We start from the raw sequence: 27,940 nt of genomic DNA on the forward strand, positions 1-27,940 counted from the left end.
CATTTAAAAGCCACCTTTTTTTTTACACTTTGGGGGCCACAAAATGTTGAGGATTAAATCCTTTTGCTATTCCTACCGAGTGAACATGACTCAGTGTCCTTGTCACAAAAGTCTCCTGATTCTGCAGGGCCAGTCCCTTTAGCCTCAGGTAAGAAATGTTCTATAGGAGACGCTGAGGGAAGGGAGTTAACGAAGTGTTAAACCCGTCTTATCCTTAAAGGAACGGCTTCACGAATCCGCGTTCTGCACGTAGAACACACTTTATTTACACTTTATTCATTAACAAGACAGACCGGCAGAGGGCCCCGGGGGCGGGGGGGCGAAGTTCTGCGCGGGTCGCGCATGTTTCATAGGCAGGAAAGTGCCAAATGCGGCGAGAGGATCTCACGTGCAAAGCAAAGACGCTGAAAGACATGAGGCTAGAGTGTGAGTGACGTATTCTGGCCCAGGCATCCCCCCTGTCCCAAAACCAGGCTTATAGGCAGCCGTTTGGCAGATCAGGCTCATCTCCTCAAACGGGGAGTGTCAGGACATGATGTCATATCCCAGCGCTCCGAGGATGGCGGCCACGGAGGGGACGGCTGGAGACGAGAAACATATTAAAAAGACCGCAAAATGGGGTCATAATAACACAGAGCGAGTCCCAAGGCTGACGGGTCGGACTGTAAGCTCCGCAGGAGAAACCCGCCGGCCACACAGCGAGGCCCGTGAGATTATTCATCTCAAGCCAGCCGGAAAATAACACAAAAAGAATATTCCTCTAATGTTATGAGCTCTTTCTATGGCAGTTGATGCTATGAGTTCTTTCTATGGCAGTTGATGCTATGAGTTCTTTCTATGGCAGTTGATGCTATGAGTTCTTTCTATGGCAGTAGATGTTATGAGTTCTTTCTATGGCAGTAGATGGTATGAGTTCTTTCTATGGCAGTAGATGTTATGAGTTCTTTCTATGGCAGTTGATGCTATGAGTTCTTTCTATGGCAGTTGATGCTATGAGTTCTTTCTATGGCAGTAGATGTTATGAGTTCTTTCTATGGCAGTAGATGGTATGAGTTCTTTCTATGGCAGTAGATGTTATGAGTTCTCTCTATGGCAGTTGATGCTATGAGTTCTTTCTATGGCAGTTGATGCTATGAGTTCTTTCTATGGCAGTTGATGCTATGAGTTCTTTCTATGGCAGTAGATGTTATGAGTTCTTTCTATGGCAGTTGATGCTATGAGTTCTTTCTATGGCAGTTGATGCTATGAGTTCTTTCTATGGCAGTAGATGTTATGAGTTCTTTCTATGGCAGTAGATGGTATGAGTTCTTTCTATGGCAGTTGATGCTATGAGTTCTCTCTATGGCAGTTGATGCTATGAGTTCTTTCTATGGCAGTAGATGGTATGAGTTCTTTCTATGGCAGTAGATGGTATGAGTTCTTTCTATGGCAGTAGATGTTATGAGTTCTTTCTATGGCAGTTGATGTTATGAGTTCTTTCTATGGCAGTTGATGCTATGAGTTCTTTCTATGGCAGTTGATGCTATGAGTTCTTTCTATGGCAGTAGATGTTATGAGTTCTTTCTATGGCAGTTGATGCTATGAGTTCTTTCTATGACAGTTGATAGTATTAGTTCTTTCTATGGCAGTTGATGCTATGAGTTCTTTCTATGACAGTTGATAGTATTAGTTCTTTCTATGACAGTTGATGGTATGACTTCTCTCTGGCAGTTGATGGTATGAAGGAGCTATTTTTAAGGCAGTCAATGTTATGAGAGCAGCATTCATTTGGCAGCAGAGCTTGTAATTGGACTGTCGTGTTATCAGTGCATGTTTAAGGCAGTCAATGTTGTGAGACTTCTTTCTAAGGCAGTTGATGTTAATTTATTACTTTAACTGAAACTGGGTGGTGAGATGATCCGGTGGGAGGGGGCACCGGGTGAGTCTAGGAGCAGTCACATTCGTGGGAGCAGTCACACTCGCATCAGCTGCCTGTCTCTGTGTGATCTCTGCTGAGATGTCCCTGTGGAGGCTGCTCCTGAGTGCATCCCTCCTGTGTCTCATCCCTGGGGGGATATCAGAGCCGTAAGTAACAGGTTGACATGTATGCAGAAGGGTGGTCTGGGGGCAGCAGGAAGCCAACCTGTATGATATACTATATATATATATATTATGTCACATATATACATTAGATTGTGGGTGTTCAGTGGGACAGAAGTCTCATCCTTATAAGGGAATCTCTTTTCACTGATCTGTTTTCGAGACGCTCACACATAATAATAATAATAATAATAATTAATAATAATATTTTCACTATATAATAAAGATTTGCCCCTTACTCTGAATAATGTATTCCGCGGGGCTCACTATATAACTTCTTTCACTAGTTATAAGGGGCCAATAGGGTGCCACATGGTATCCGTGTAATTAACAGGGGGCTGCAAAACATTTATTAGACAACAAATTAAAGGGACTCTCTGGAGCTCTCGGCAGCCTCCTGAAAAAGCTGGAAATGAGTTAAGACTTTAATGTGCATTTTTTAAACCTGCCAAAAATGATATTAATAATAATGATAATAATAAATTAGCTGCTATAAGGAGAAGCTGCAGTTCCAGGGCTGCAGTGCCCCACCTCCCCTGACAGCCAATCAGTGTCAGGAAAATCCTCCAACTGAATTAAATGGCAGAGGTTTCTGTGCTTGCGGGGTCTCATTAGACCCCCCAAATGCTCGCTGTGCAAATGTTGGCGCTGAGAGTAAGTAGAATCCCATCATGCGTTTGCAGCAGGGACCTCGTGAAAAATTAAAGGGGCAACTCACTTATCACATGCAGCAACGTGTGGCAGGGATGTCGCTTTAAGAACGTGCGCGAGAAACAGAAGACAGAAGGTCGTTTTACGATTGCCCAAAATGCTCAAAAAGAGTTTACCGGCCGAGCTGAAATCTTCTACTAAAAGTCTCCAAAATGTTGGAACATTTGTAAAAGTCCACGGCACCAATCACAGGGGGCACTCGTGCTCCACCAATAACAATTCATGGTTCAGCCGATTAACTCTTTGAGTGCCCAGCTCCATATCCTGTGTGAGTCCCTTTAATCTTTAAATGCCTTGCAGTGGTTGTTCAGTTTGTTGGGTAATAAATTATCAGCGCTTGTAACTTCTTGTACTTTAGGAAGCCGAGGGGCTTGTTGAGGCAGGACTCTCGTCATGCTGAATTAGATCGACATTCATCGTAACAAGACGATAATTACGTTTTAATTAGAGGATCTTTGACAGTCACCGCGCTGCAAACGCCCAGATTGACAGCTGCTTGAATTAAACGTCAAACAAGTCGGTTTGGTCTTTTTCACTGGTTATTCAGGTTACACGAGCTTGAAGACAAAATACTCCGATTACCAGTAATCAAGAAACCCAGAACCTGCCGGCATAACAGCGCCGCGGCCCCATCTAGTCTCATCGGCAGTAAAGTCTCAAACATTAATCAGTCGTTGGTCTCTGTAATGGGTTCACCAAGAGAGCTGTAGTAACTCCCAGAGATCACCCACATGTATCCTCCTGTTGTCCCCGGAATCACTTCTAGCACCAGTCAGCATGCGCACCTTGGAACCCTGCTATGTGTACCCAATAAGTAGACACAACTACCTTGAACTGAGTACAGCAGGAATGAACAGTTTATTGACGTAAAACATAGACTGATATAGCCACAGAACTTCATTAACATAAATTAACAGATACATGCATTCAACCCAACCTTTAATCCCCAGTCAGCAATCCTATTGATGGGATTAATTAAACAATGGAGTTCCTGCCTGTTTGGCAGCCAGGCTGGAGCCATCTCTGACTACCTTGCGGCCTTGTATGACAGCTCATTCTGTCACAGTCTCGTCTTAGATTCAGGAGCCGTATGTCTATCCCATACATGTTTAATACCCTCACTGTATTACCCTCTACCACTTCTGCTGGGAGGCTGTTCCACTTATTTACCACCAAGTAAAACTTCCTTCCATTCCAGCTAAGTCTCTCCATTTTTAGATTATGGCGTCTTGTTCATAAATCCTGGCAGGTAAAGGTAGCAGAATGTTTAGATGCTGAAAACATCTGGCGCTATGACGTGAATTGACCAGCAGGTGGCACTGTGAGGTTCTGTGTGCTTCCATCACTCACCACTAGATGTCACCATGCAAAAGGGGCAATTAGTGGCACAAACAGAATCCAGGAAGGGCTTCTTCTCATGACCTTTGATGCCCTGCATCTGTCACATGGGATCAACATTGTTTCTTTTGGATCTCCTCGTATTGATCCACCGGCGCCGGTAATTACATGAAGGATTCTAAATCTTGGAGCCAAGATTTCCGTCGGATTCTCGGCCGCCTGGGCTGTGGATCCTGAATGAAAAGCGCCCACTGATTGCCTTAAAGGTCACCATTTTCTCTCACATAGATTAAAATTGTTTGTTTTCTTAATCCGGCGAAACGATAAAATGTAACTTATTAGAGGAAAGACGTGACGGGACTCGGCAATCGACCTTGCATGAAGAATTAACTCGGCCTAATGGGCCCTGGGTTAGGGATGGTTAGTATGGTATATTTACCCAGGGCGGTGCTGCCTGCCACCCCTGAGCTTATTATCGGCTCAGTATCTGACGTGGTATCCTGGTCCTCCACGTTGGAACCTTTGGAGGTCTTTGGGGACTCAGTACAGCCCTTTTGGGCCAGTTGGGGAGATCAGTGATCTCGCTCTTAAGTAGTGACTCCCCAATAAATCAATCAGGCTCCCCGTTTTGCGGCAGAGGGGCCACCTCCTCCCAGGTTCTGTCACCCTAGACCAGAATACACCCCTGCTATGGGGAATTGCCCCTCCTAGGCCATCTCTTGTTTAAAATACATAAACATTGCGTATTTAAAACTGTAAACACCCAGGGGTGAGCCTGGGGTTAGTGGCCCCTGGGTGCTGTATTTCTTTGGCTTCTCACCTCCTGTAACTAAAACACACACACATAATAACACGTAAACTTATTCTAACACTAAACACTTACATACACCGTCTCCCTCCCTCACACCACTAGCCATAGCCTCACCCCGACACTCTACCAACAGACACACGCAATCACGCTAACACCATACCGTGACACACACACACATGCTTACACCAAACAGTAACATGTTACACTAGCAGAGACATGATTCAACGGCACGCTAACACTATACAGTAACATATGCACACTCACACTACACCATACAGAAACAAACACTCACTCTACCACCAAAAACTAACATATATACGCTCTCAGACACCATACGCGAACACACGCACACTCCGTCTCGCCCACCATCAGCGCCGATCTTCACTGCAGGTCGCACTCGCTGTGTAAGTTGATACCACGGGGTCATTTCATCCACATTGTGTAACCACACAGTGTGCCTTGGATACCAGCTCCTAGGTGTTGTGCCCCTGTAAGCACTACTACATTAGTGCATAAATTTATTACTTGTAGGATTTGGAACAAGTGACGGAACCGCTCTAATGGTAACGTTATCACTCTCTTTTTAGACAGTATGTGCTCTCAATCCCCGCAATGCTGAAGAGCGGAGAGAAGGCGAACGTTTGCATGAACCTCAAGGACTACGACCCGTCCCTCCAGCTCAGGATTGTCTTGGAATACGATGGGGTGAACACGACCATCTTTACCGAGGATGCTGCGGCTTCGCCCTTCTTCCGGTGTAATGAGTTCCTGGTAAGTAAATAAGAAGCAGAAAGCGGGAGGCAGATGTGTTCAGCTGTACTGGGAACGCGAAAGACCCGGAAAGGGAACTAAATGAAGATCACGAGATCCTTGTCTCCTACAAGAGCGAGGAAACATTGTTACCGATCATGAACAAAGTCACCGGCATTCTACAGAGAGAAGAAACCCCTTTCAGCCGTCGAGGGAGACGTCCTGCCCCGAACCGCCAATAGAAACCTAAAAAATGATTAATAAATCTATATGAGAAATATAATGAAATAAATGATAAATAATTATTGCCTCTCACGGCAGGAAACGGATCTGATGAGATAGGAAATGACTTTAATCGCCGTCTGCATCCTGAGTTTGATCATTTGTCCGAGTTATGATTAATTCATGTTCCAGGCCCTCAACTGATCTTTATCTATTCAGGTCCCTGTCGTGGAGAAGGCTGTTCCCGTCTTCGTGACCCTCTCGGCGAGTGGGGGTGACGTCCTCGTCCATCAGCGTAAAACCGTCGTAATAAACACAATGGAAAACGTCCACCTTGTCCAAATGGACAAACCCATCTACCGTCCGGGGCAGAAAGGTAATGCCGGGGGGGGGGGGGTTATTTTATGGAAGAGGCAACAAAGATGGATGACGGGAGGTTGTAACAGGATTGGGTTTCTGATTAGAATAAGTGTGTGGCGGTAAATGGAATTATGGTGCAGCCCCTGGGGGTGCGACGTACCGTTTGTAGTTGGGCACCCGGCGCACGGAAAGCCTCATCCGTATAATGGAGTCGTTGCGCATGTGTTTCCTCTGCAGTGCTTTTCCGCCTGATCTCACTCAACTCCCAGCTGCAGCCGGTAGAAGAAAAGGTGAGTGTGACAGCGGTGTTAGTGTGAGTGTAAGTGTGTAAAGGCTAGCATAATGCATAACCCTCAGCACGGAGTGTAACCGCCAGCGCGGCGCATGCTCAACATAGGGCTAGATTCATGCATTTTCTCTGGGAATTGAGATTAAATGTTTTTTTTTTTAATGCTTGAAATCTTCCACATAGTTAAAAAAAAAAAACATTAATATATATTTCTTCAAAAAAATAATAATTATCTGTAAATGTCTGCGCTCCTCAGCTCAGATTATGACGGCGCCGTAAAAATCAATCTATATATCATAAATCTATATAATAATAATGTAGCCATAATGCCTGATATCACAGCCGGGGGTGAAAAACTGCTCAGTGCGATGAATACAAAGCAGACGGCGCCGACGACTAATACATCATTTATCTGTGTTCTTATTCCAGTATCCGGCGGTCTATCTGACGGTAAGAAAAGCTCGATATTAATATATCATACATACAGTAATACCCCCCAGCGCTGTATACAGTAATATACCCCCCCAGCGCTGTATACAGTAATATAACCCACAGCGCTGTATACAGTAATATAACCCCCCAGCGCTGTATACAGTAATATAACCCCCCAGCGCTGTATACAGTAATATAACCCCCCGCGCTGTATACAGTAATATAACCCCGCAGTGCTGTATACAGTAATATAACCCCCCAGCGCTGTATACAGTAATATAACCCCCCAGCGCTGTATACAGTAATAACCCCCAGCGCTGTATACAGTTATAACCCCCCCAGCACTGTATACAGTAATATAACCCCCCAGCGCTGTATACAGTAATATACCCCCCCAGCGCTGTATACAGTAATATAACCCCCCAGCGCTGTATACAGTAATATAACCCCCCAGCGCTGTATACAGTAATATAACCCCCAGCGCTGTATACAGTAATATAACCCCCCGCGCTGTATACAGTAATATAACCCCCAGCGCTGTATACAGTAATATAACCCCCAGCGCTGTATACAGCAATATAACCCCCAGCGCTGTATACAGTAATATAACCCCCCAGCGCTGTATACAGTAATATACCCCCCCAGCGCTGTATACAGTACTATAACCCCCAGCGCTGTATACAGTAATATAACCCCCAGCGCTGTATACAGTAATATAACCCCCAGCGCTGTATACAGTAATATAACCCCCAGCGCTGTATACAGTAATATAACCCCCAGCACTGTATACAGTAATATAACCTCCCAGCACTGTATACAGTAATATAACCCCCCAGTGCTGTATACAGTAATATAACCCCCAGCGCTGTATACAGTAATATAACCCCCAGCACTGTATACAGTAATATAACCCCCAGCGTTGTATACAGTAATATAACCCCCAGCACTGTATACAGTAATATAACCCCCCAGCGCTGTGTACAGTAATATAACCCCCCAGCACTGTATACAGTAATATAACCCCCAGCGCTGTATACAGTAATATAACCCCCAGCGCTGTATACAGTAATATAACCCCCCAGCGCTGTATACAGTTATAACCCCCCCAGCACTGTATACAGTAATATAACCCCCAGCGCTGTATACAGTAATATAACCCCCAGCGCTGTATACAGCAATATAACCCCCAGCACTGTATACAGTAATATAACCCCCAGCACTGTATACAGTAATATAACCCCCAGCACTGTATACAGTAATATAACCCCCAGCGCTGTATACAGTAATATACCCCCCAGCGCTGTATACAGTAATATAACCCCCCAGCGCTGTATACAGTAATATACCCCCCAGCGCTGTATACAGTAATATAACCCCCCAGCGCTGTATACAGTAATATAACCCCCCAGCGCTGTATACAGTAATATAACCCCCCAGCGCTGTATACAGTAATATAACCCCCAGCGCTGTATACAGCAATATAACCCCCAGCACTGTATACAGTAATATAACCCCCAGCACTGTATACAGTAATATAACCCCCAGCGCTGTATACAGTAATATACCCCCCAGCGCTGTATACAGTAATATAACCCCCAGCGCTGTATACAGTAATATAACCCCCAGCGCTGTATACAGTAATATAACCCCCCAGCGCTGTATACAGTAATATAACCCCCCAGCGCTGTATACAGTAATATAACCCCCAGCGCTGTATACAGTAATATAACCCCCCAGCACTGTATACAGTAATATAACCCCCAGCGCTGTATACAGTAATATACCCCCCAGCGCTGTATAAAATAATATACCCCCCAGCGCTGTATACAGTAATATAACCCCCAGCGCTGTATACAGTAATATAACCCCCCCAGCGCTGTATACAGTAATATAACCCCCAGCGCTGTATACAGTAATAACCTCCAGGACTAGATATCGTTGCTAGAAGTTTCTCCCCGTTTTACCGCCAGGATCCGTCTAACAGCCGCGTATCTCAGTGGTTAAATCTGGAGTCGGAACGTGGGGTTGTGCAGCTTCATTTCCAGTTAATTAGTGACGCGGCTCCGGGATCTTATTACATCACAGCTGAGAGAGAATCCGGCGGCTCCGTCGGCCAATATTTCACAGTGGATCAGTACGGTACGTCGTCATAGTGATCATAATAATATCCTATAATATATCTCATCGGGCCTTAATGAGACATTAAAAATTAATTCAACAAAGAGAATGTTTTTCTTTTATCCTCCTTTGCCTCTTAAATTGTGTCTTTCTTGCAGTTTTGCCTAGATTTGACGTTTCCATGGTTTCCCCAAATACCTTATCTATACTGGACGACATTTTGGAGTTTAACGGGTCTGCCATGTATGTAATCTCCGGTCAGCTCCTTTAACTTGTAATTGTAGTACCCGAGAAAGTCTGTGCATAAGTGCTCTAGAATGCATGCAGACAGGCTGTTTGGGCGATAAGATGGCACAGACAGGCTGTTTGGGGTCTGAGATGGCACAGACAGGCTGTTTGGGGTATGAGATGGCCCAGACAGGCTGTTTGGGGTATGAGATGGCACAGACAGGCTGTTTGGGCGATGAGATGGCACAGACAGGCTGTTTGGGGTATGAGATGGCACAGACAGGCTGTTTGGGCGATGAGATGGCACAGACAGGCTGTTTGGGCGATGAGATGGCACAGACAGGCTGTTTGGGGTATGAGATGGCACAGACAGGCTGTTTGGGGTCTGAGATGGCACAGACAGGCTGTTTGGGGTCTGAGATGGCACAGACAGGCTGTTTGGGGTATGAGATGGCCCAGACAGGCTGTTTGGGGTATGAGATGGCACAGACAGGCTGTTTGGGGTCTGAGATGGCAGTGACATGGCAAACTGGGGGCAAAACTGGCACTGTGGGGCATGTTGCTTGGTGAAGTTGGGGGGATGGCCCTGTGGTTTCTAGTTACGTCCTTGCCTTATTGCCTTTCCTTCTGTCTCAGATACACACACGGTCAGCCCGTTCCTGGCTCTGTCACCGGACGGTGCTGCCGGTCACCGGATTACTTCTATCGCAGGAGTCAAAACTGCGTGAGGAACAAAGGAATTTCTTGTTCCAACTTCACAGGAGAAGTGAGTTCCTCCAGAAATGACCCAAAATATTGTGTTTCACCGAATGTCCGATTTCTCACCCATATTACGAGGCGTCTAATTCTCCCCGTCACACTTTCTCATCTCACAGCTGGATGCCGACGGCACGTTCCGGGGGGTCATCGATTTAACCCCTTTCAACGTGGGGCTGTTAGGATCTAATACAAACCTCAACCTGGACGTCACGGTAACTGAGGACGGAACAGGTAACCGAGTGATTTCATCCCACGTGACTCTCCACTCATCAGATAATCCAACCGAAACAGGGTATTCACGCGGGTCTTTAACAGAAATCCTCAGCGATTTCTAAATACGATAATAAAATAATTGAACATAACTTAAAAAATACATATTTCATCTCTTGTTAAACCCAATCAGGAGTCCGAAGCCTAATAGCCTATAGAATATTCTATATTATAAACTTAAAGGCAGCTGCTGGGAACGTCTACACGGATGCAGTTTTTAAAACCTAAATAGAGATATTTTTTTTCTATTTTATTGAATAAGTAAAGATCTCTTACGCCCCATAATATAAAGTTTTCAGGCAGCTGCATATCAGCCGTTTGTATGATTCCCGCTCTGTTATCTGTGAGTTGTGGCCAGTGCCACTTGGTACCACTCTCAGGATTTCTCCTTGATCTCTTAATGGCCGCCGGTCCGTAACGCAGGAATCCAGGTCACGGAGTCGCGCTACATACGGGTCACCAGCCAGCTCGCCAACGTCGACTTTGATTATGAGTCCATGAACCGGTACTATAGGCGTGGGATCCCCTATCGTGTCTCGGTGAGTCTCAGCCTTCGGCCGTACTGCCTGCTCGCCGTGCCTGCCGCGTTCAGTGCGTAACGGCAGCGCTAATGAACGGGAGGCAGTTGTGTTTTTGGGTTAAAAGTGGTCTTACATTTAGAACACATTCCTAGGGGCCCCATGGCAGATGACTTCCTTCCCCAAACCTCTGGCCAGTCCTGTGTTTTGCTGTTTTTTTTAACAACAACCCCGGAACCTGGCGGCAGATCGGCCCCCGGCGGCCCCCGTCTAGTCGCCCGTTTCTCCTGCTGTAACGACTCAAAGAAGTCAGTCATCGGTCTCGTCTTAGATTCGGGAGCCGTATGTCTATCCCATGCATGTTTAATTCCCTCACTGTATTACCCTCTACCACTTCTGCTGGGAGGCTGTTCCACTTATTTAGCCCTAAGCCTCTGGTTTTAGATTATCGCCCGTTGTCCTATCATTTCTCCTCCTTTGGTGACGTGGGGGGTTTCTTGCGGGGGTCCCCGGGATATTATTCCCATCCTGGGCTCCCTTTATGGAGTCTCTGATTTCCACACATCACCTTTACTCGTGTCCCAGGTGAGTTTGAGCGACGAGAGCGGCCGTCCTCTGCCCGGGGAGAATATTCATCTGGAGGTGGATGGGAGGCCGGTCCAGCGCGTAACGACGGATGCAGACGGGAGGGCTGACTACACCATCGACACAATCAGCTTTGTAGAGGAGAATTTTACCGTCAGGGTGAGTGGTCACTCACGGCTTCTCCACGGTAACGGAGCGGCCGGTGTTTTAACATAACTTGGTCATTATTTATTATTAAAGAATTATAAAAGAAATGCAGTGAGAGGTTAAGGCGGCTGCAGTGGGAGTGTGTGCGTTACCACGTGCGCGCGTGTGTATGGTGTTACCACGTGCGTTTGTGTATGGTGTTACCACGTGCGTGTGTGTGTGCGTTACCACGTGCGCGTGTGTGTATGGTGTTACCACGTGCGCGTGTGTGTATGGTGTTACCACGTGCGCGTGTGTGTATGGTGTTACCACGTGCGTTTGTGTATGGTGTTACCACGTGCGTGTGTGTGTGCGTTACCACGTGCGCGTGTGTGTATGGTGTTACCACGTGCGTTTGTGTATGGTGTTACCACGTGCGTGTGTGTGTGCGTTACCACGTGCGCATGTGTGTATGGTGTTACCACGTGCGTGCGTGTGTATGGTGTTACCACGTGCGTGCATGTGTATGGTGTTACCACGTGCGTGCGTGTGTATGGTGTTACCACGTGCGTGTGTGTGTATGGTGTTACCACGTGCGCGTGTGTGTATGGTGTTACCACGTGCGCGTGTGTGTATGGTGTTACCACGTGTGTGTGTGTATGGTGTTGCCACGTGCGTATGTGTGTGGTGTTACCATGTGCGCGCGTGTCAGTGAATGTTGTAAGCGTGTGCCTGTGAGGTTATGATGTTACCACGTGCGTGTGTGTATGCTGTTACCACGTGCGTGTGTATGATGTTACCACGTGCGTGTGTGTATGCTGTTACCACGTGCGTGCGTGTGTATGCTGTTACCACGTGCGTGTGTGTATGCTGTTACCACGTGCGTGTGTGTATGCTGTTACCACGTGCGTGTGTGTATGCTGTTACCACGTGCGTTTGTGTATGGTGTTACCACGTGCGTGTGTATGGTGTTACCACGTGCGTGCGTGTGTATGGTGTTACCACGTGCGCGTGTGTGTATGGTGTTACCACGTGCGTTTGTGTATGGTGTTACCACGTGCGTGTGTGTGTGCGTTACCACGTGCGCGTGTGTGTATGGTGTTACCACGTGCGTTTGTGTATGGTGTTACCACGTGCGTGTGTGTGTGCGTTACCACGTGCGCATGTGTGTATGGTGTTACCACGTGCGTGCGTGTGTATGGTGTTACCACGTGCGTGCGTGTGTATGGTGTTACCACGTGCGTGCGTGTGTATGGTGTTACCACGTGCGTGTGTGTGTATGGTGTTACCACGTGCGCGTGTGTGTATGGTGTTACCACGTGCGCGTGTGTGTATGGTGTTACCACGTGTGTGTGTATGGTGTTGCCACGTGCGTATGTGTGTGGTGTTACCATGTGCGCGCGTGTCAGTGAATGTTGTAAGCGTGTGCCTGTGAGGTTATGATGTTACCACGTGCGTGTGTGTATGCTGTTACCACGTGCGTGTGTATGATGTTACCACGTGCGTGCGTGTGTATGCTGTTACCACGTGCGTGTGTGTATGCTGTTACCACGTGCGTGTGTGTATGCTGTTACCACGTGCGTGTGTGTATGCTGTTACCACGTGCGTTTGTGTATGGTGTTACAACGTGCGTGTGTATGGTGTTACCACGTGCGTGCGTGTGTATGGTGTTACCACGTGCGTGTGTGTACCGTGTTACCACGTGCGCGTGTGTGTATGGTGTTACCACGTGCGTGTGTGTGTATGCTGTTACCACGTGCGTTTGTGTATGGTGTTACCACGTGCGTGTGTGTGTATGCTGTTACCACGTGCGTTTGTGTATGGTGTTACCACGTGCGTGTGTATGATGTTACCACGTGCGTGTGTGTATGGTGTTACCACGTGCGTGTGTGTGTATGGTGTTACCACATGCGTGTGTGTATGTTGTTACCACGTGCGTTTGTGTATGGTGTTACCATGTGCGCGCGTGTCAGTGAATGTTGTAAGCGTGTGCCCGCGAGGTTATGATGTTACTATGTGTGTGTGAGTGTATGGTGTGAGCATGAGTTTCATGTATCAGTGAATGTGAGCATGTGTGTCTGAGTGTATAGTGTGACCAATTCTGTGTATAGAGTTAGTGTGTGTTAGTGATGGTATAACCACATGTGTGTTAGTATATGATGTTAGCATGTGTGTGTGAGTGTATGGTGTTAGCGTGTGTGTCTTATTTGCATGTAAATGCATATTATTGATGATATTTGTGTGTTAATGTATGGTGTTAGTATGAGTGTGTGTTATCATATGATCTTAGCGTGTGATACTGTATGGTGTCAAGGTGCACGTGTGTGAACTGCATAAAGCAAGACACCTGCCATTCATACATGAATCACATGAAGTTCTTGTGACACGTCGATATGATATTCCTTCTCCAGGCCAGTTACCAAAACGAAGAGCAATGTTACTACAGGGAGTGGGATCGCTACGGCCCCGATTACCCCACCGCCGAGTACATGGTCAACCGGTTTTACTCTCAGACCGGCAGCTTCCTGCAGGTGCAGGGGCCACGGGGAGAGCTGAGCTGCGGCCAGAGCCACCCCATCGAGGTGCAGTACATCGTGACCCCGGAGGGAGTCGGGGAAGGAGCCACCGTGGCCACCGTCTACTTCCTGGTGAGTGAAGGATTCAGAATATGAGTGGGTGGGAAACGAGTGAATTATCGGCTTCCCTGTGGGGTCTTTGTGTAATTGGGTGGGGCATTTATTAGAAAAGAGGGGCATCAGGGGGGGGAGAGAGGGGCATCAGTGGAGGAGAAAGGCCATTGGACTGGAGGAAAGAGGTACACAGAGAAGTAGAGAGGGGCATTAGGAGAGGAAAGAGAAGCATTTGGGGAGGAGAGAGGGGTATTAGGTGAAGGAGACGGGGCATCGGTGAGGAGAAAGGAGCATCGGACGGGAGGAAAGAGGTACATCGGGGAGGAGAGAGAGCCATTTGGTGAGGAGAGAGGGGTATTAGGTGAAGGAGACGGGACATCGGGGAGGAGAGAGAGGCATTTGGTGAGAAGAGAGGGGTATTAGGTGAAGGAGACGGGACATCGGGGAGGAGAGAGAGGCATTTGGTGAGGAGAGAGGGGTATTAGGTGAAGGAGACGGGACATCGGGGAGGAGAGAGAGGCATTTGGTGAGGAGAGGGGATCTGGTGAGATGAACAGAGAGACATGTCGGTTACATTAATTAATAATTAGTGTTTTTAAGGAATTAATATCAATAGCTTTGAGGTATCGAGATATAACAGGACCCTGACTTCCAGAGACATCACATATACCCTCTACTGGGGCAATTCTGATGCAGATTAGTAAATGTGATGAAATCCCTCGGTTGCTGTTACTTTCCCGCTTTCTTACTCGTGTTATCTGGTGATCCTGGTTCCTATTTGCTGTTTTTTCACCCCGCAGGTCATGTCTAGAACGCAGATCGTTCTGTCTGGTCAGCAGGACGTGGATCTGACGAGCTGTAAGGATAAAACTAATTTCACCGCCGCGAGGCTTGCCGGACCCGACACATATTTACCCTTTTTGGCTCCCATTTATTCGCAGCCCTGAACGGCACCTTTACCGTCGATTTGCCTGTATCTGCTGACTTTGCCCCCGGAGCTGACCTCGTCGTATATATCATCCTAGAAACGGAGCTCATCGCGGACACCGTGAGGCTGAACGTAGAGAAATGCTTCAAAAATCAGGTATTTTCAGGCTTCAGCAGCAAAATAACATCACGAAAGAACAGCAGCAGAGCTGAAGCTACATGTTAAGGCACGAAGCCCCCCAATCAGTTAAAAAGTGAAATTGCCCCGTCCTTCTGTGCTCTGCTTCGATGTGGAAGATGCCCTGTGGGCACGCTGTGCCCTTGCCAGGCGCTCCAATGCCATGCGACATTCACGGTAAAGTCACCTGGTCCATTCATTATAGGGGCCGAGACGCAGCCGCACTCCCCTCATCCTATAATCAGGTCCAGCTTTCTGTTTGGTGGAGATGTCCAGAAGATGCGCATGATGAGGATATAAACCAGGAGGTTCAGGATGGAAACGCAGCAATAAAAAATAAGTTTAACCAACAGAGTCCAACTTTTCCAACCAGAAATCAGCCTTCAGTGCGTCCTGCAATAAACAAAAAATAAAGCGTTAATAAACCGGCGCGGCCATCGGAGACTCCTGAGGCTGAGCCGAGAAAGTATCAATCCCGTCAGATACATTAAATCCATCTCAGAGGTAAACCAACGACTGTCTCTCTCTCTCTTCAGGTTTCTCTGAGTTTCTCCGAGGAACAGGGACCGCCGGCCTCCGACGTGGACCTTCAGTTGTCGGCGGCTCCGGGGTCTCTGTGCGGAGTCCGAGTCATTGATTACAGCCTCATCCTCCTCCAGCCATACGAGGAATTCACAGCTGAGAATGTGAGAGTGCGATTTACGCTCGTGATAGATTACGATCCCCCTTAACGGATCCATACGGTTACCGGTTTGCCGGTCGTGCTGCGAGGGGCGTAGCATCCAGTGGGGTTGTTGCACTCTTATGTGTTAGCGTTACCAGAACTCACACATATTATAGGATAGAAGTTTTCTAAACACATTCTCTTCTACACACTTCCCTCTTGTGATGCCCGTTGGAAAGCAAGATGGACGCCACCCGTTTGGGCATTTATTCATATAATCTGGGGGGAAGCCATCCATCAATACTCTGTGCTGTGAATAATCTGAATGGAGCTGTCTCTGTGCCGCAGGTTTATTACTCGCTGCGCTACGGGTCACTTTATGGGTATTTTATTGGTGGGTTCAATGTGGAGGAGCCGAGTCCCCCCTGTGAAGACCCCAACAAGCAGGTTTTTTGCGGCGGGCGATACTACCTGCCGGTGAGCAGCAGATCGGAGGGAGACACGTACACTAATCTCAAGGTAGGTTCCGGGGTGGATAAGCAGGTATCTCAGTGTCCATGAGGGGCAGCGGCGGCATTCTTGGGGGGTAACGGGCAGTAGTGATGTGAATTGCGGCTGCGCTCCTCTGTACCCCCTTGGCGGTAATACATACATTTTGGGGCGCGTAGTCTTTTCACCCAAAAGCTGCTACACCCAGAAAGCTGAGGGCGGCTTACAAACCAGGAACCAAACCTCAGCGTTATTTATTGGGATCGGTTATTTGCTTCCGACGATGCTGAAGGGTGAGGGTCGCTGTTCTGGGATGTGCATCGGGCATCGTTTGCGTTCCTCGTTGCGCAGGCACGTTAGTCTTGTCGCTCTCCCCTTGTGTCTTCCAGAATATTGGTTTGATTTTGGGGACAGGAGCCAGGTTGCGGAAACCCGAGGTCTGCGATAAGAACCCGGAGGTACCAGAAGGTAAAATATAAAAGCGTCCGGAATCGGTAAATCACGCCAGGATCATACGAGGAAAATGATTCCTGATCTTAAAATCCCCGCTGTGTGTCTGGTATAATAAATGCTTACGAATAGCGAGACTTATTAAGTACTGAAGGGGCAGGTGGGTTTATTTACCCCGTTGATAACAATTACCAGCGACGCGGGAGGAAAGTGACAAAGAAGTGCCACGTTTCTACCATCTTCTAGTCTCTCCCCAGACACTCGATATGGAGAGAAGGGGAGCTGATTTCTGGGGGTAAAAGAACCCAACAGGGGGTTAAGGAATGATTGCCGGTTTCTGATCTCTTTGTATTATGACTGCAGCCGTTCCCTTCAGAACCTCCAAAAAAGTTCCTGCTGGGGCAGAGGCTCTCAGCGCAGAAGCCGGCGCCGGCTCCACGGAAACGCTTCGCAAAAATTTCACCGACACTTGGGTTTGGCAGTTGGTGTCTACAGAGTAAGTCAGACTCACATTAATTCACAGAGTCACGTCATCAACGGCACTCAGCTTATAAACACAGCCCGACACCCATCATGAGATGGACTATATATTAAAGGTAAAAAGGATATAGAATAATCCAAACAGGAAAAAGGCTCAAACCCCGCAACTCGCGCCCATAATAAAAGAATCGGTTTCTATAGAAACAATGTATTTGTATCAGTTTCATGTCCTGTATGACATCATCCTTAATGGAAAGCGATTGCTCAGCCATTAAACTCTTAATTACACCCCAAACAGATAATTAAAAGGAGGTCAAGATTTACAGAAAAGGGAGAATCCAAAATAAAGCCTTAGAAGCTGCAATAAATGAGATTATTATTATTATTATGAGGTTATTATTATAATATTATTATTATTATTATGAGCTTATTATTATAATATTATTATTATTATGAGCTTATTATTATGAGGTTATTATTATTATTATTATGAGCTTATTATTATATTATTATTATTATTATTATGAGCTTATTATTATAATATTATTATTATTATGAGCTTATTATTATGAGGTTATTCTTATAATATTATTATTATTATAATATTATTATTATGAGGTTATTATGAGGTTATTATTATGAGCTTATTATTATATTATTATTATTATTATTATGAGGTTATTATTATAATATTATTATTATTATGAGGTTATTATTATAATATTATTATTATTATGAGGTTATTATAATATTATTATTATTATTATGAGGTTATTATTATAATATTATTATTATTATTATTATGAGGTTATTATTATATTATTATTATTATGAGGTTATTATATTATTATTATGAGGTTATTATTATAATATTATTTTTATTATTATTATTATTAGGTTATTATTATATTATTATTATGAGGTTATTATATTATTATTATTATTATTATTATTATGAGGTTATTATAATATTATTATTATTATGAGGTTATTATTATAATATTATTATTATGAGGTTATTATTATAATATTATTATTATTATGAGGTTATTATTATAATATTATTATTATTATGAGGTTATTATTATATTATTATTATGAGGTTATTATTATAATATTATTTTTATTATTATTATTATTAGGTTATTATTATTATATTATTATTATGAGGTTATTATATTATTATTATTATTATTATGAGGTTATTATTATAATATTATTATTATTATGAGGTTATTATTATAATATTATTTTTATTATTATTATTATGGGGTTATTATTATAATATTATTATTATTATTATTATTAGTAGTAGGTTATTATTATATTATTATTATTATTATGAGGTTATTATATTATTATTATTATTATTATGAGATTATTATTATTTATATACATGATACAAAAAGCTTTCCTGTGTATGTCTTTGCCAGCGATTCAGGCCGAGGCGCTCTGACCCAGACCGTCCCTGACAGCATCACCCAGTGGCAGGGTAACATGTTCTGCGTATCCGAGACGGAGGGCTTTGGGATGACGAGGTACCCGGCCAACTTCACCTCCTTCCTGCCGTTCTTTGTGGAGCTCTCCATGCCTTATTCCATCACCCGCGGCGAGACCCTGGTCCTGGTGGCCTCTGTGTCCAACTACATGGAGTCTTGTGCCAAGGTGGGCAGCCCGCGTTGTATGACAAACCGCTCTCCATAACACGTCTGTATTCTGTATACACAGACCTTGTTTTTTTGTGTGAGGATTCAATGTGGGAGATAAATAATTGAATAACTGACAAAAAATGTCAAAAACAGAAATATTTTTGCCCAGATTCTATACTATAAATCAGTTTATCTCAGTTTTTTCTGTGCTGTTTCATTAGATTTATCTCCAGCATTGATTCCGGCCCAATGTGTCTCTGTGTTCTCTAAACGGCGATTCTCAGTAAAGCTGGGACCTTCTGCTTTGACAAACACCAACCCTGACTTGAAGACCTCTCTGCATTCCCAGCCGCTTTGCGCCTATCCTTAGTCAGATCCTCCGTTCCATTCCCGCGCTGTCAGCCTCCTTAGTCCTCTCTGTTTCATGCTTGGTTCCCGTAGGTTCGAGTGACGTTGGAAGGGTCCGATGACTTTGCCGCCGTTCCTCAGGAGGGGGAGCAGGACGCCTGCATATGTCCGGGAGAGAGAACTTCCTTCTCATGGAACGTTGATGCTGTATCTCTAGGTGCGGATATCGGGGGATGGTGAGACTCCATGCGCCCGTCCAAACTCCTGTTTTACTTTGTTCTGCTCTTTCTTCACGAAGGTGAGATGCCCATCCAGGTTTCGGCCGAGACCTCTCACATTGGGAAGACGTGTGATGGACCCGGAGACCGCTCACAGGAGCATCGCAAGGACACAGTGATACAAACTATCCTTGTGGAGGTGAGACGTCCTGCGGCAGAAGCTGCGTTAGCAGGAAAGACGGAACCTTCATTTATCAAAATGGTTCCAAGCTCCAATTCTCCGACGCTCTTTATGTGTCCGGAACTCGCATCGCAGCTGGTTGGGATCCTCGATTTGCAAAACCCATTTCTGAGTCCCTGAAAAAGATGATTTCATGTGATCCAGTCGTTTACGCCGTCAGTATACGGGCTGCAGGATAGTGTATTTCTAACACAGTCACAATGTATTTAAAGTGAATTGCGATGCGTATCCGTCACCCGCAGCGGCCGCTCTCTGATTAATCATTTCATTCTCTTCTGCTTTTAAGGCCGAGGGAATTAGGAAAGAAGTGACCTTCAGCCAACTCATCTGTGTGCGCAGTGAGTACCAATAACCCCCGTGGAGGCAATTTATGTATTTAGCTGCCCCAGGGTTTGGACGTTTAAATTGTTGGACCTTTAAATCCCCATGAATGACCAAATTCATAATTTCTGACGTATTTTGATCTATGTTTTTTCTAGACCGAAACGCTATGATCCCTCTCAGCCTCCCTCCCCCAGAGAATGTGGTTCCCGACTCAGCGGAAGCCTTTGTCACTGTGCTTGGTGAGTTCTAGAGCTCAGCCGCTCAATGAGCAGTGATCCAGTACCGGTCAAGCCGATTAATAATATATCCAATAATGAGCATATGCTCAATCTAGACTTTCTCTAACCTATACCATATATCCGATCAAGACACGGAACACGGTAACATACACCATGTACCTGATCCAGACACATCTCAAGCTGACATACACCATGTACCTGATCCAGACACATCTCAAGCTGACATACACCGTGTACCTGATCCAGACACATCTCAAGCTGACATACACCGTGTACCTGATCCAGACACATCTCAAGCTGACATACACCATGTACCTGATCCAGACACATCTCAAGCTGACATACACCGTGTACCTGATCCAGACACATCTCAAGCTGACATACACCGTGTACCTGATCCAGACACATCTCAAGCTGACATACACCGTGTACCTGATCCAGACACATCTCAAGCTGACATACACCATGTACCTGATCCAGACACATCTCAAGCTGACATACACCATGTACCTGATCCAGACACATCTCAAGCTGACATACACCATGTACCTGATCCAGACACATCTCAAGCTGACATACACCGTGTACCTGATCCAGACACATCTCAAGCTGACATACACCATGTACCTGATCCAGACACATCTCAAGCTGACATACACCATGTACCTGATCCAGACACATCTCAAGCTGACATACACCGTGTACCTGATCCAGACACATCTCAAGCTAACATACACCGTGTACCTGATCCAGACACATCTCAAGCTGACATACACCGTGTACCTGATCCAGACACATCTCAAGCTGACATACACCGTGTACCTGATCCAGACATATCTCAAGCTGACATACACCATGTACCTGATCCAGACACATCTCAAGCTGACATACACCGTGTACTGGATCCAACATGGGCTCGCTTCCTCTTTAATACCATTTCTCTCATCCGGTTCACCAATAAACTTTTCTCTTTGCTCTCCCAGGCGATATTCTAGGTCTCCCTTTTCAGAATCTCCAGAATCTGGTGCAGATGCCCTATGGATGTGGTGAGCAGAACCTGGCGCGCATGGCTCCCATTCCATACGTCCTGGAATATCTCAACATCACCAACCAGCTCACCCCTGAACTGCTCCAAAAGGCCACCGGCTATCTGACAGAAGGTAAATCGACTCCTGACGCTCATTCTCTCTTTTTTATTTATTCTATTTGTGGTCTCATAGAGCACACTCCCTATAACACCTTCCAAAAATGAAGTCTAATTCTCCTAACGAATCCCCCGAGTTACATATAAAAAAAAAGAAAACACATTTTAAAGACGCGTCCGTCTGTTGTAAAGGGATTCTGTTTCTTTTCTCAGGATACTTGAGGCAGCTCAGGTACCGGCTGAGTAATGGCGGCTTCGGTGTATTTGGAGGCTGGCAGGATCAAGGAAACTCCTGGTGAGCAAAACCCCCACGAAGCAGCTCAATGCCAGCGTGCAAACCGTAAAGCAGGTTCACACAGGGGCCGGTGATGGCCAAAGAGCGCCACGTCCAGTCATTTAAAGTACAATGGGGGTCTAAGGACACCGAGTGACACAAGCAGCACAGAAAGCCGTGGATTTTTTTCACTCTTAGCACTATTTTAGCACTTTGCTCCTTATTCTCTCTTTGCACCGTAATCGCTGGATGACTATGAGCGTCCAAATGCATTTCGTTCTAGAAGAATCTTTTCATCCTCTCAGCGTGATACAAAGTATCACAGAATACAGCGTTCACGTTTCCGATTCCGTGTCGGCGGCTTGCGGTGGGATCCTGTGGGTCACGGATTTGATCCGATAGCGGATTAAGTTAGGGTTTAACAGTTTGCGTTAAATGTTAGCCCCATCCACAGGTTTTTACTCCATTGCAGGCTCACGGCTTATGTTTTCAAGACTTTTGAGAAATCCAAGAAATACATTTTTATCGACGAGAACATCCAGCAGCAATCACTGGTCTGGCTGGAGGGGTCTCAGAGATTGGAGAGCGGCTGCTTCAGCCCCCAGGGGAGACTGTTTTCGGAACAGGTAGGGGATGTCTCCTAGTGACCCATAGGTGCTAACAGTCTCACAGAAATGGAGCTCTCCTGGGGTTGGTGGTTCCCTGTAGAGCTTAGCAGTTGGCGGGGTCTTGTACAGTTGGTGGTCTCGCAGAGGTGGGTAATGGGTGTCCCAGAAACATGTGGTCATTGGTGGTCTCACAGAACGCGCCTTGAACATCATTAGCCATGACTAAAGGTCTCAATCTTTAATTAATCTTTACGTAGATTTGGTTCATTTACTGGAACTATAATACATGTAATTAAAATTATATATTTTTATATATAAGTTTTTATTATATTATTATATATTTTTTTTACTTTTCAAGTAGGTTTTAAATGTCGTTATCATTTATGTGGATGTTAAAAGTGACATCTGCAGAATCCTTGCGTTATTTGCACGGAATGTACGATCCCTGCGTTCTTATCACGTGTTCTGATGAATCTACAGGACGGGGCTCGCGACGATCTGACCTTCACGGCTTTCCTGGCCATAGCACTGCTGGAGTCCAACTACAGTCCTGGGGTAAGTGACAGTGCATTCTAACACTTATACACATGGACACTAACCCCATACACTCACTCCAGCACCATACACGTACACACGCACAATCGCCCTAACACCACACAGTTACTGATACACACACAATCATATACTTATACATGCAATCACTCTAACATTATATAGTAACATATATATTTACAGACACGCACTCAAACACCATACACTACGACATGTACACTCCCACGCCACACAGTAACATTATACGCTTACACTCACACACGTTAACAGCATAGACTCACCTACACACATACCCTCTCTCCCATCACCACTGCGTGTATCAAACCATGTGTGCCGGGGCCGTCCTACGAATTCAGGGCCACACAACAAAATTACAGAATACTCCCAAACTAAAACTTTTTAGACATTTCCCTCCAGGGTATGACTGACAGGTGGATCTCGCTCAGGTAGCCGAAGCGGCTGCTTGCAAAAGACTTTAAACTGAAGTAGGCAGAAGCTGAGCTCTGGGGGTCTCCAAGCCGGAGCAGGACAGGCGCCTGCCTCAACTGGAACTTAGACCAAAGAGCCTTTGTTGGGGGTCAATGTTTTCTACGTGTAGGTGAGAGACGCAGAACGCCCGGAACGCACGACGAGGCTCAGGCAGAGCTTGTAGAGAAAACGTACAGCTGGAGCATATTTATTGTGTAGTGAAGAGCGGAGTATATAATGATTTCTACTGGAAGAGTCTCCGTTCCACCCGTTCTCCTCTCTCCTTGCAGAGGACTCTGCTGGCCGGAGCCCTGTCGTGTCTGGAGGCCGCATCCATCACCAACCAGACCACCTATAACCAGGCGCTCATGGTCTACGCCTTTACCCTGGCGGGGAACTGGGAGCAGAGATGCCGCCTGCTCAAGGTGCTGAAGAGTAAAGCTGTCTCTGAAGGTAACTCCTCGGCCAAAAGTAACCAGAGAAAGTTCATACAGGACAAATAATATGAAAATCAAAACATCTCTTTATTTATCAAGTTTTCAGGCAGCTGCATATCAGCCGTTTGTATGATTCTCGCTCTGTTATCTGATCCCCGATCTACTAAACACCCCCCGACTCCTTATCATACTGCCTGTGGGGAACAATAGAATGACTCGGTCTTAATCACCCAGCTAGACAGAGGTCAGAGGTCTGTCTCACACGCTCAGGAATATCCCTCCTCTATCTTTGGACAATCATTTAGATTTATTATAGCTGCTTGTGTGTATTATTTGGGATTTATTGTCTCTTCTGGTTCCGGGTTAGGGTTCTCTCTGTATCTCATTTTGTCTTCTTATTCAGCCTCCGTGTAGATGAGGAACCCGTTCTGGTGATATCTCTATCAGTATTAACCTTTCTATTGCCCTCATACGCCTTTCTGCCCCTCAGGCGGCACAGTCCACTGGGAACGCGAGCAGGAGCCGGAGAGAGAGTGGGTTCCTTACTTCTCTCGTCCGTTCTCCTCGGCTGGCGTGGAGATCACATCCTACATTCTGGTCAGCATCGCCAAGGGGCCCAACGTAACGCAGGCCGAACTGAACTACATGGCTCAAATCTCAGTGTGGCTCATCCGCCAGCAGAATTCTTACGGGGGATTCTGTTCCACGAAGGTAAGAAAGGATTTGGCAAAAGGTGCGCATGGAGACGAGACTAAACCCTGCGCGGAGCGCAGATAGAAGCCACCAGAACAGAACCGCCATTGAATGTTTCCTCCTCGTTTCCAGGACACGGTTGTGGCCCTACAGGCCCTCTGTAAGTACGCCCAACTCATATTCATGCCGAACGCGAAGCACAACGTGTCTGTGAGGAACGGCAACGGGGAGATCGCAAAATTCACTTTGAATCAAGACAACAGACTTCTGGTCCAGAGACAGCCGCTGCCTGACATCCCCGGAGAGTACACCATCGGCGTCAGCGGCCTGGGCTGCTGCCTGGTGCAGGTAACAATGTCCCGCCGTGGCCTGTTACACTGTCACATACATTAGAACATAGAATGTTCCAGTAACATGTAATTCCCACCGCGTGTTAATAAACAATGAGTGACGGAAAGACCGTTAACACTAAAAGACTAAAAGAAAAGTTGGATTGTTTGAAGCCAAGGTCACTTCGGCTCTTTACGCCTCCACCTATCGGGTCGCGGATATTGTTCTGTTTTATTTCTCTGCAGAGCATCTATCGGGTCGCGGATATTGTTCTGTTTTATTTCTCTGCAGAGCATCTATCGGGTCGCGGATATTGTTCTGTTTTATTTCTCTGCAGAGCATCTATCGGGTCGCGGATATTGTTCTGTTTTATTTCTCTGCAGAGCACCTATCGGGTCGCGGATATTGTTCTATTGTTCTGTTTTATTTCTCTGCAGAGCATCTATCGGGTCGCGGATATTGTTCTGTTTTATTTCTCTGCAGAGCATCTATCGGGTCGCGGATATTGTTCTGTTTTATTTCTCTGCAGAGCATCTATCGGGTCGCGGATATTGTTCTGTTTTATTTCTCTGCAGAGCATCTATCGGGTCGCGGATATTGTTCTGTTTTATTTCTCTGCAGAGCATCTATCGGGTCGCGGATATTGTTCTGTTTTATTTCTCTGCAGAGCATCTATCGGGTCGCGGATATTGTTCTGTTTTATTTCTCTGCAGAGCATCTATCGGGTCGCGGATATTGTTCTGTTTTATTTCTCTGCAGAGCACCGTTCGATATAACATCCCAGTCTCCGAAGGGAACTCTGCCTTCTCTGTGTCGGCGAACACATCCTCCGAAGGCTGTCTGAACGGCGTGGCTTATACCTTCACCGTTGGCATCAGCGTCAGGTATTGTATTTAGATGCTGAGCCCCTGCGTATCTCTGTTGCCCCTGTCCTATGACTCCTGTGTGTTACCCCCACTGCCTGTAAGAAAGCCAGCTATTCTTTTTTCAGCTATAACGGCAGGCGCAGGGAATCCGGAATGGCGATCGTTGATGTAAAGTTGGTGTCTGGATATCAGGCGGACTACCTGTCACTCATCCAGGTGAGAGCCAATCAGCTGGTGGGGAGATGGAATAGATTATGCTTTGTGCATGTTACAGGTAACCTTAAAGACTCATGGTCCACGTTCATATTTACTATCATTCTTCCTATAGCCAGCTAGCACTCCCTCCAGCCATTCTGAGGTTAACCCCAGGACAATGACCTGGAATGTTCCCAAATACCGCTGTTCTATGATAACCCCCATAACCTGGTCCCAAATGCCCTGCTGTCCTATAATACCCTAGTACATGGACCCGGAAATGACCTCCATGCAGATACCTAAGTGCACAGACCCGGAGTGGGGAGCGTGTCGGAGGTCACGTGTCGCATTGAGTGATATATAGGGTTCTCTGAGATTCCGGATGATTTTACTTTCTCGTTATAGATGGAAGAATCTAAGCTGATTTCTAGAGCTGAGGAGAGGAACGGCCACGTTTATCTGTATCTGGACTCAGTGAGTAGATCCTTTGGCATGCGAGTTCAACGTGAACCTTCAGTCCTTGCCGCCCACAACCCGCTATAATAAATAATATTATATAATATAATGTACGCTAAAAAATGGGAGTCTACATAACCCCTATTTACCAACTTTGTATGTGCTGATGGGTAGGGTGATGGGTAGTTAAATACTCCCTGGGGGGTTATATATGTCTTCATTATACCCTGAAGCCATTCATTCTTTGGCCCATGGAAAGGGGCATTTGGATAAAAACAAACTTGTCATCCAAAAGAAAAATAATCCATCTTCTTTTGATGGCGCTATCTTGTAAAATAGCCGCATTTTTATAGACTATTGCGCAACATCCATGTTGACTTGAATGGGCTCCAGAGACTTTCCAACTTACAAGCAATTGCAATTTAGTGGCTGGACCCCGACGTGCTGATTAAACGTGGCTCTCATTCTCCATCTCCAGTCTGCTACTCATGTTCGTTTCGTTCTTTGTCCCTTAGGTCTCGAGTGAGAGCGTCTATCTCTCCTTCAAGGTGCAGATGGGTAACCGGGTGCTAAATGTCAAGACCGGCTCTATCTATGTCTACGATTACTATGAAGCAGGTAAAGAGGGGGGAGAAAGGTTTATTAGGGGATCTCACTTCATGGATTAACAGCCCTCTGAAAGTCCTGTTCTCAGGACCAGCGTGATTGTTCCTCCCCATTAAGTCCTCTCTCCCCTGTTGTTACATTGCTGGTTGCTGTTGATAGTAAGGCTAAGAGAAAGGACTTTAGGACAGGAACTGACCTGGAATGGTCTCCATTAACGATCTGCCTCCTGTTTCCACCCTCACAGCTGAGAACGGGTACGCTCAGTACAGCCACCCCTGCGCGGCTTCGGAGTAAGGTGAGGACACATTCCCCACTCCCCTCCTGATCTTTAGATTACGAAGACATTGGAAGCATACTGAATACATTAGTCTAAATCCTGCGGGATCTCTGGATATTTCATCTACCTGCGTAACTGTAAGAAACGGTTCCTCTAAATATTCCGTTGCTTGATGCTGAAACGTGCGGATTTTTACCCAGAATATTGGGCGATAGCGGGGTTTGGGAATGTTTAGCGTTCTCCGTCTGGTCTCTGGCCCTGGAGTCCTGGTCCTGTTCATTGTACACCCTCCATTGTCAAACTTTTTTTCTGCAGGAAAATGCAAGCATCTAAAGTCGTCGAAACCATCGGACACGAGAGCGGTCGGTATCTTAATGTTCTTAAAAAAGAGAATTTTCAACCCAGAGGAGCTTCCTTTATACAACAACCAAGATCCCGTCTGCAGGGAAGCCCTGGATCCTTTGCTGATCCACATACAGTATGACGTCCCATTCACAATTACCCATCAAGATACCCACAATAAAGTGTCGCCGGCTCGCTAAGATGCTGCGTCATGTGGTTTGTGGCAGCTATGGGGGATCGAGCGGACCGGTGCCCAGGC

General features: G+C 45.9%; 1 protein-coding gene across 1 annotated transcript; it reads left to right on the forward strand.

The window, feature by feature from the left end:
• The first annotated feature begins 1,959 nt into the window (after positions 1 to 1,959).
• LOC128468336 (ovostatin-like) lies at positions 1,960 to 27,876 on the forward strand. Its single transcript, XM_053450023.1, has 36 exons — positions 1,960 to 2,064; positions 5,527 to 5,710; positions 6,131 to 6,287; positions 6,509 to 6,561; positions 6,990 to 7,010; positions 8,963 to 9,131; positions 9,269 to 9,353; positions 9,975 to 10,104; positions 10,214 to 10,328; positions 10,791 to 10,906; positions 11,471 to 11,629; positions 14,008 to 14,244; positions 15,027 to 15,084; positions 15,168 to 15,310; positions 15,868 to 16,017; positions 16,344 to 16,514; positions 16,874 to 16,952; positions 17,298 to 17,430; positions 18,848 to 19,079; positions 19,505 to 19,628; positions 19,710 to 19,828; positions 20,157 to 20,208; positions 20,350 to 20,433; positions 21,417 to 21,593; positions 21,791 to 21,872; positions 22,324 to 22,477; positions 22,940 to 23,014; positions 23,770 to 23,932; positions 24,407 to 24,627; positions 24,742 to 24,957; positions 25,699 to 25,823; positions 25,931 to 26,021; positions 26,406 to 26,474; positions 26,972 to 27,074; positions 27,307 to 27,357; positions 27,655 to 27,876. Exons 1-35 carry the CDS (start codon positions 1,997 to 1,999, stop codon positions 27,354 to 27,356), a joined length of 4,365 nt encoding a protein of 1,454 aa, XP_053305998.1. The 5' UTR covers positions 1,960 to 1,996; the 3' UTR covers position 27,357; positions 27,655 to 27,876.
• Positions 27,877 to 27,940: the final 64 nt, after the last annotated feature.

Source organism: Spea bombifrons, chromosome 11, assembly GCF_027358695.1.
Source record: "Spea bombifrons isolate aSpeBom1 chromosome 11, aSpeBom1.2.pri, whole genome shotgun sequence".
Classification (NCBI taxonomy): Eukaryota; Metazoa; Chordata; class Amphibia; order Anura; family Pelobatidae; genus Spea; species Spea bombifrons.

What these genes read in the sequence shown, in the direction of transcription:
- LOC128468336 (XM_053450023.1), top strand. Translation starts at nt 1,997, where the DNA reads ATGTCCCTGTGGAGGCTGCTCCTGAGTGCATCCCTCCTGTGTCTCATC. An exon ending in ACCGTTGGCATCAGCGTCAG is followed by an intron (nt 25,824 to 25,930) that starts GTATTGTATTTA and finishes TTCTTTTTTCAG; the next exon opens with CTATAACGGCAGGCGCAGGG. An exon ending in TTTATCTGTATCTGGACTCA is followed by an intron (nt 26,475 to 26,971) that starts GTGAGTAGATCC and finishes TTTGTCCCTTAG; the next exon opens with GTCTCGAGTGAGAGCGTCTA.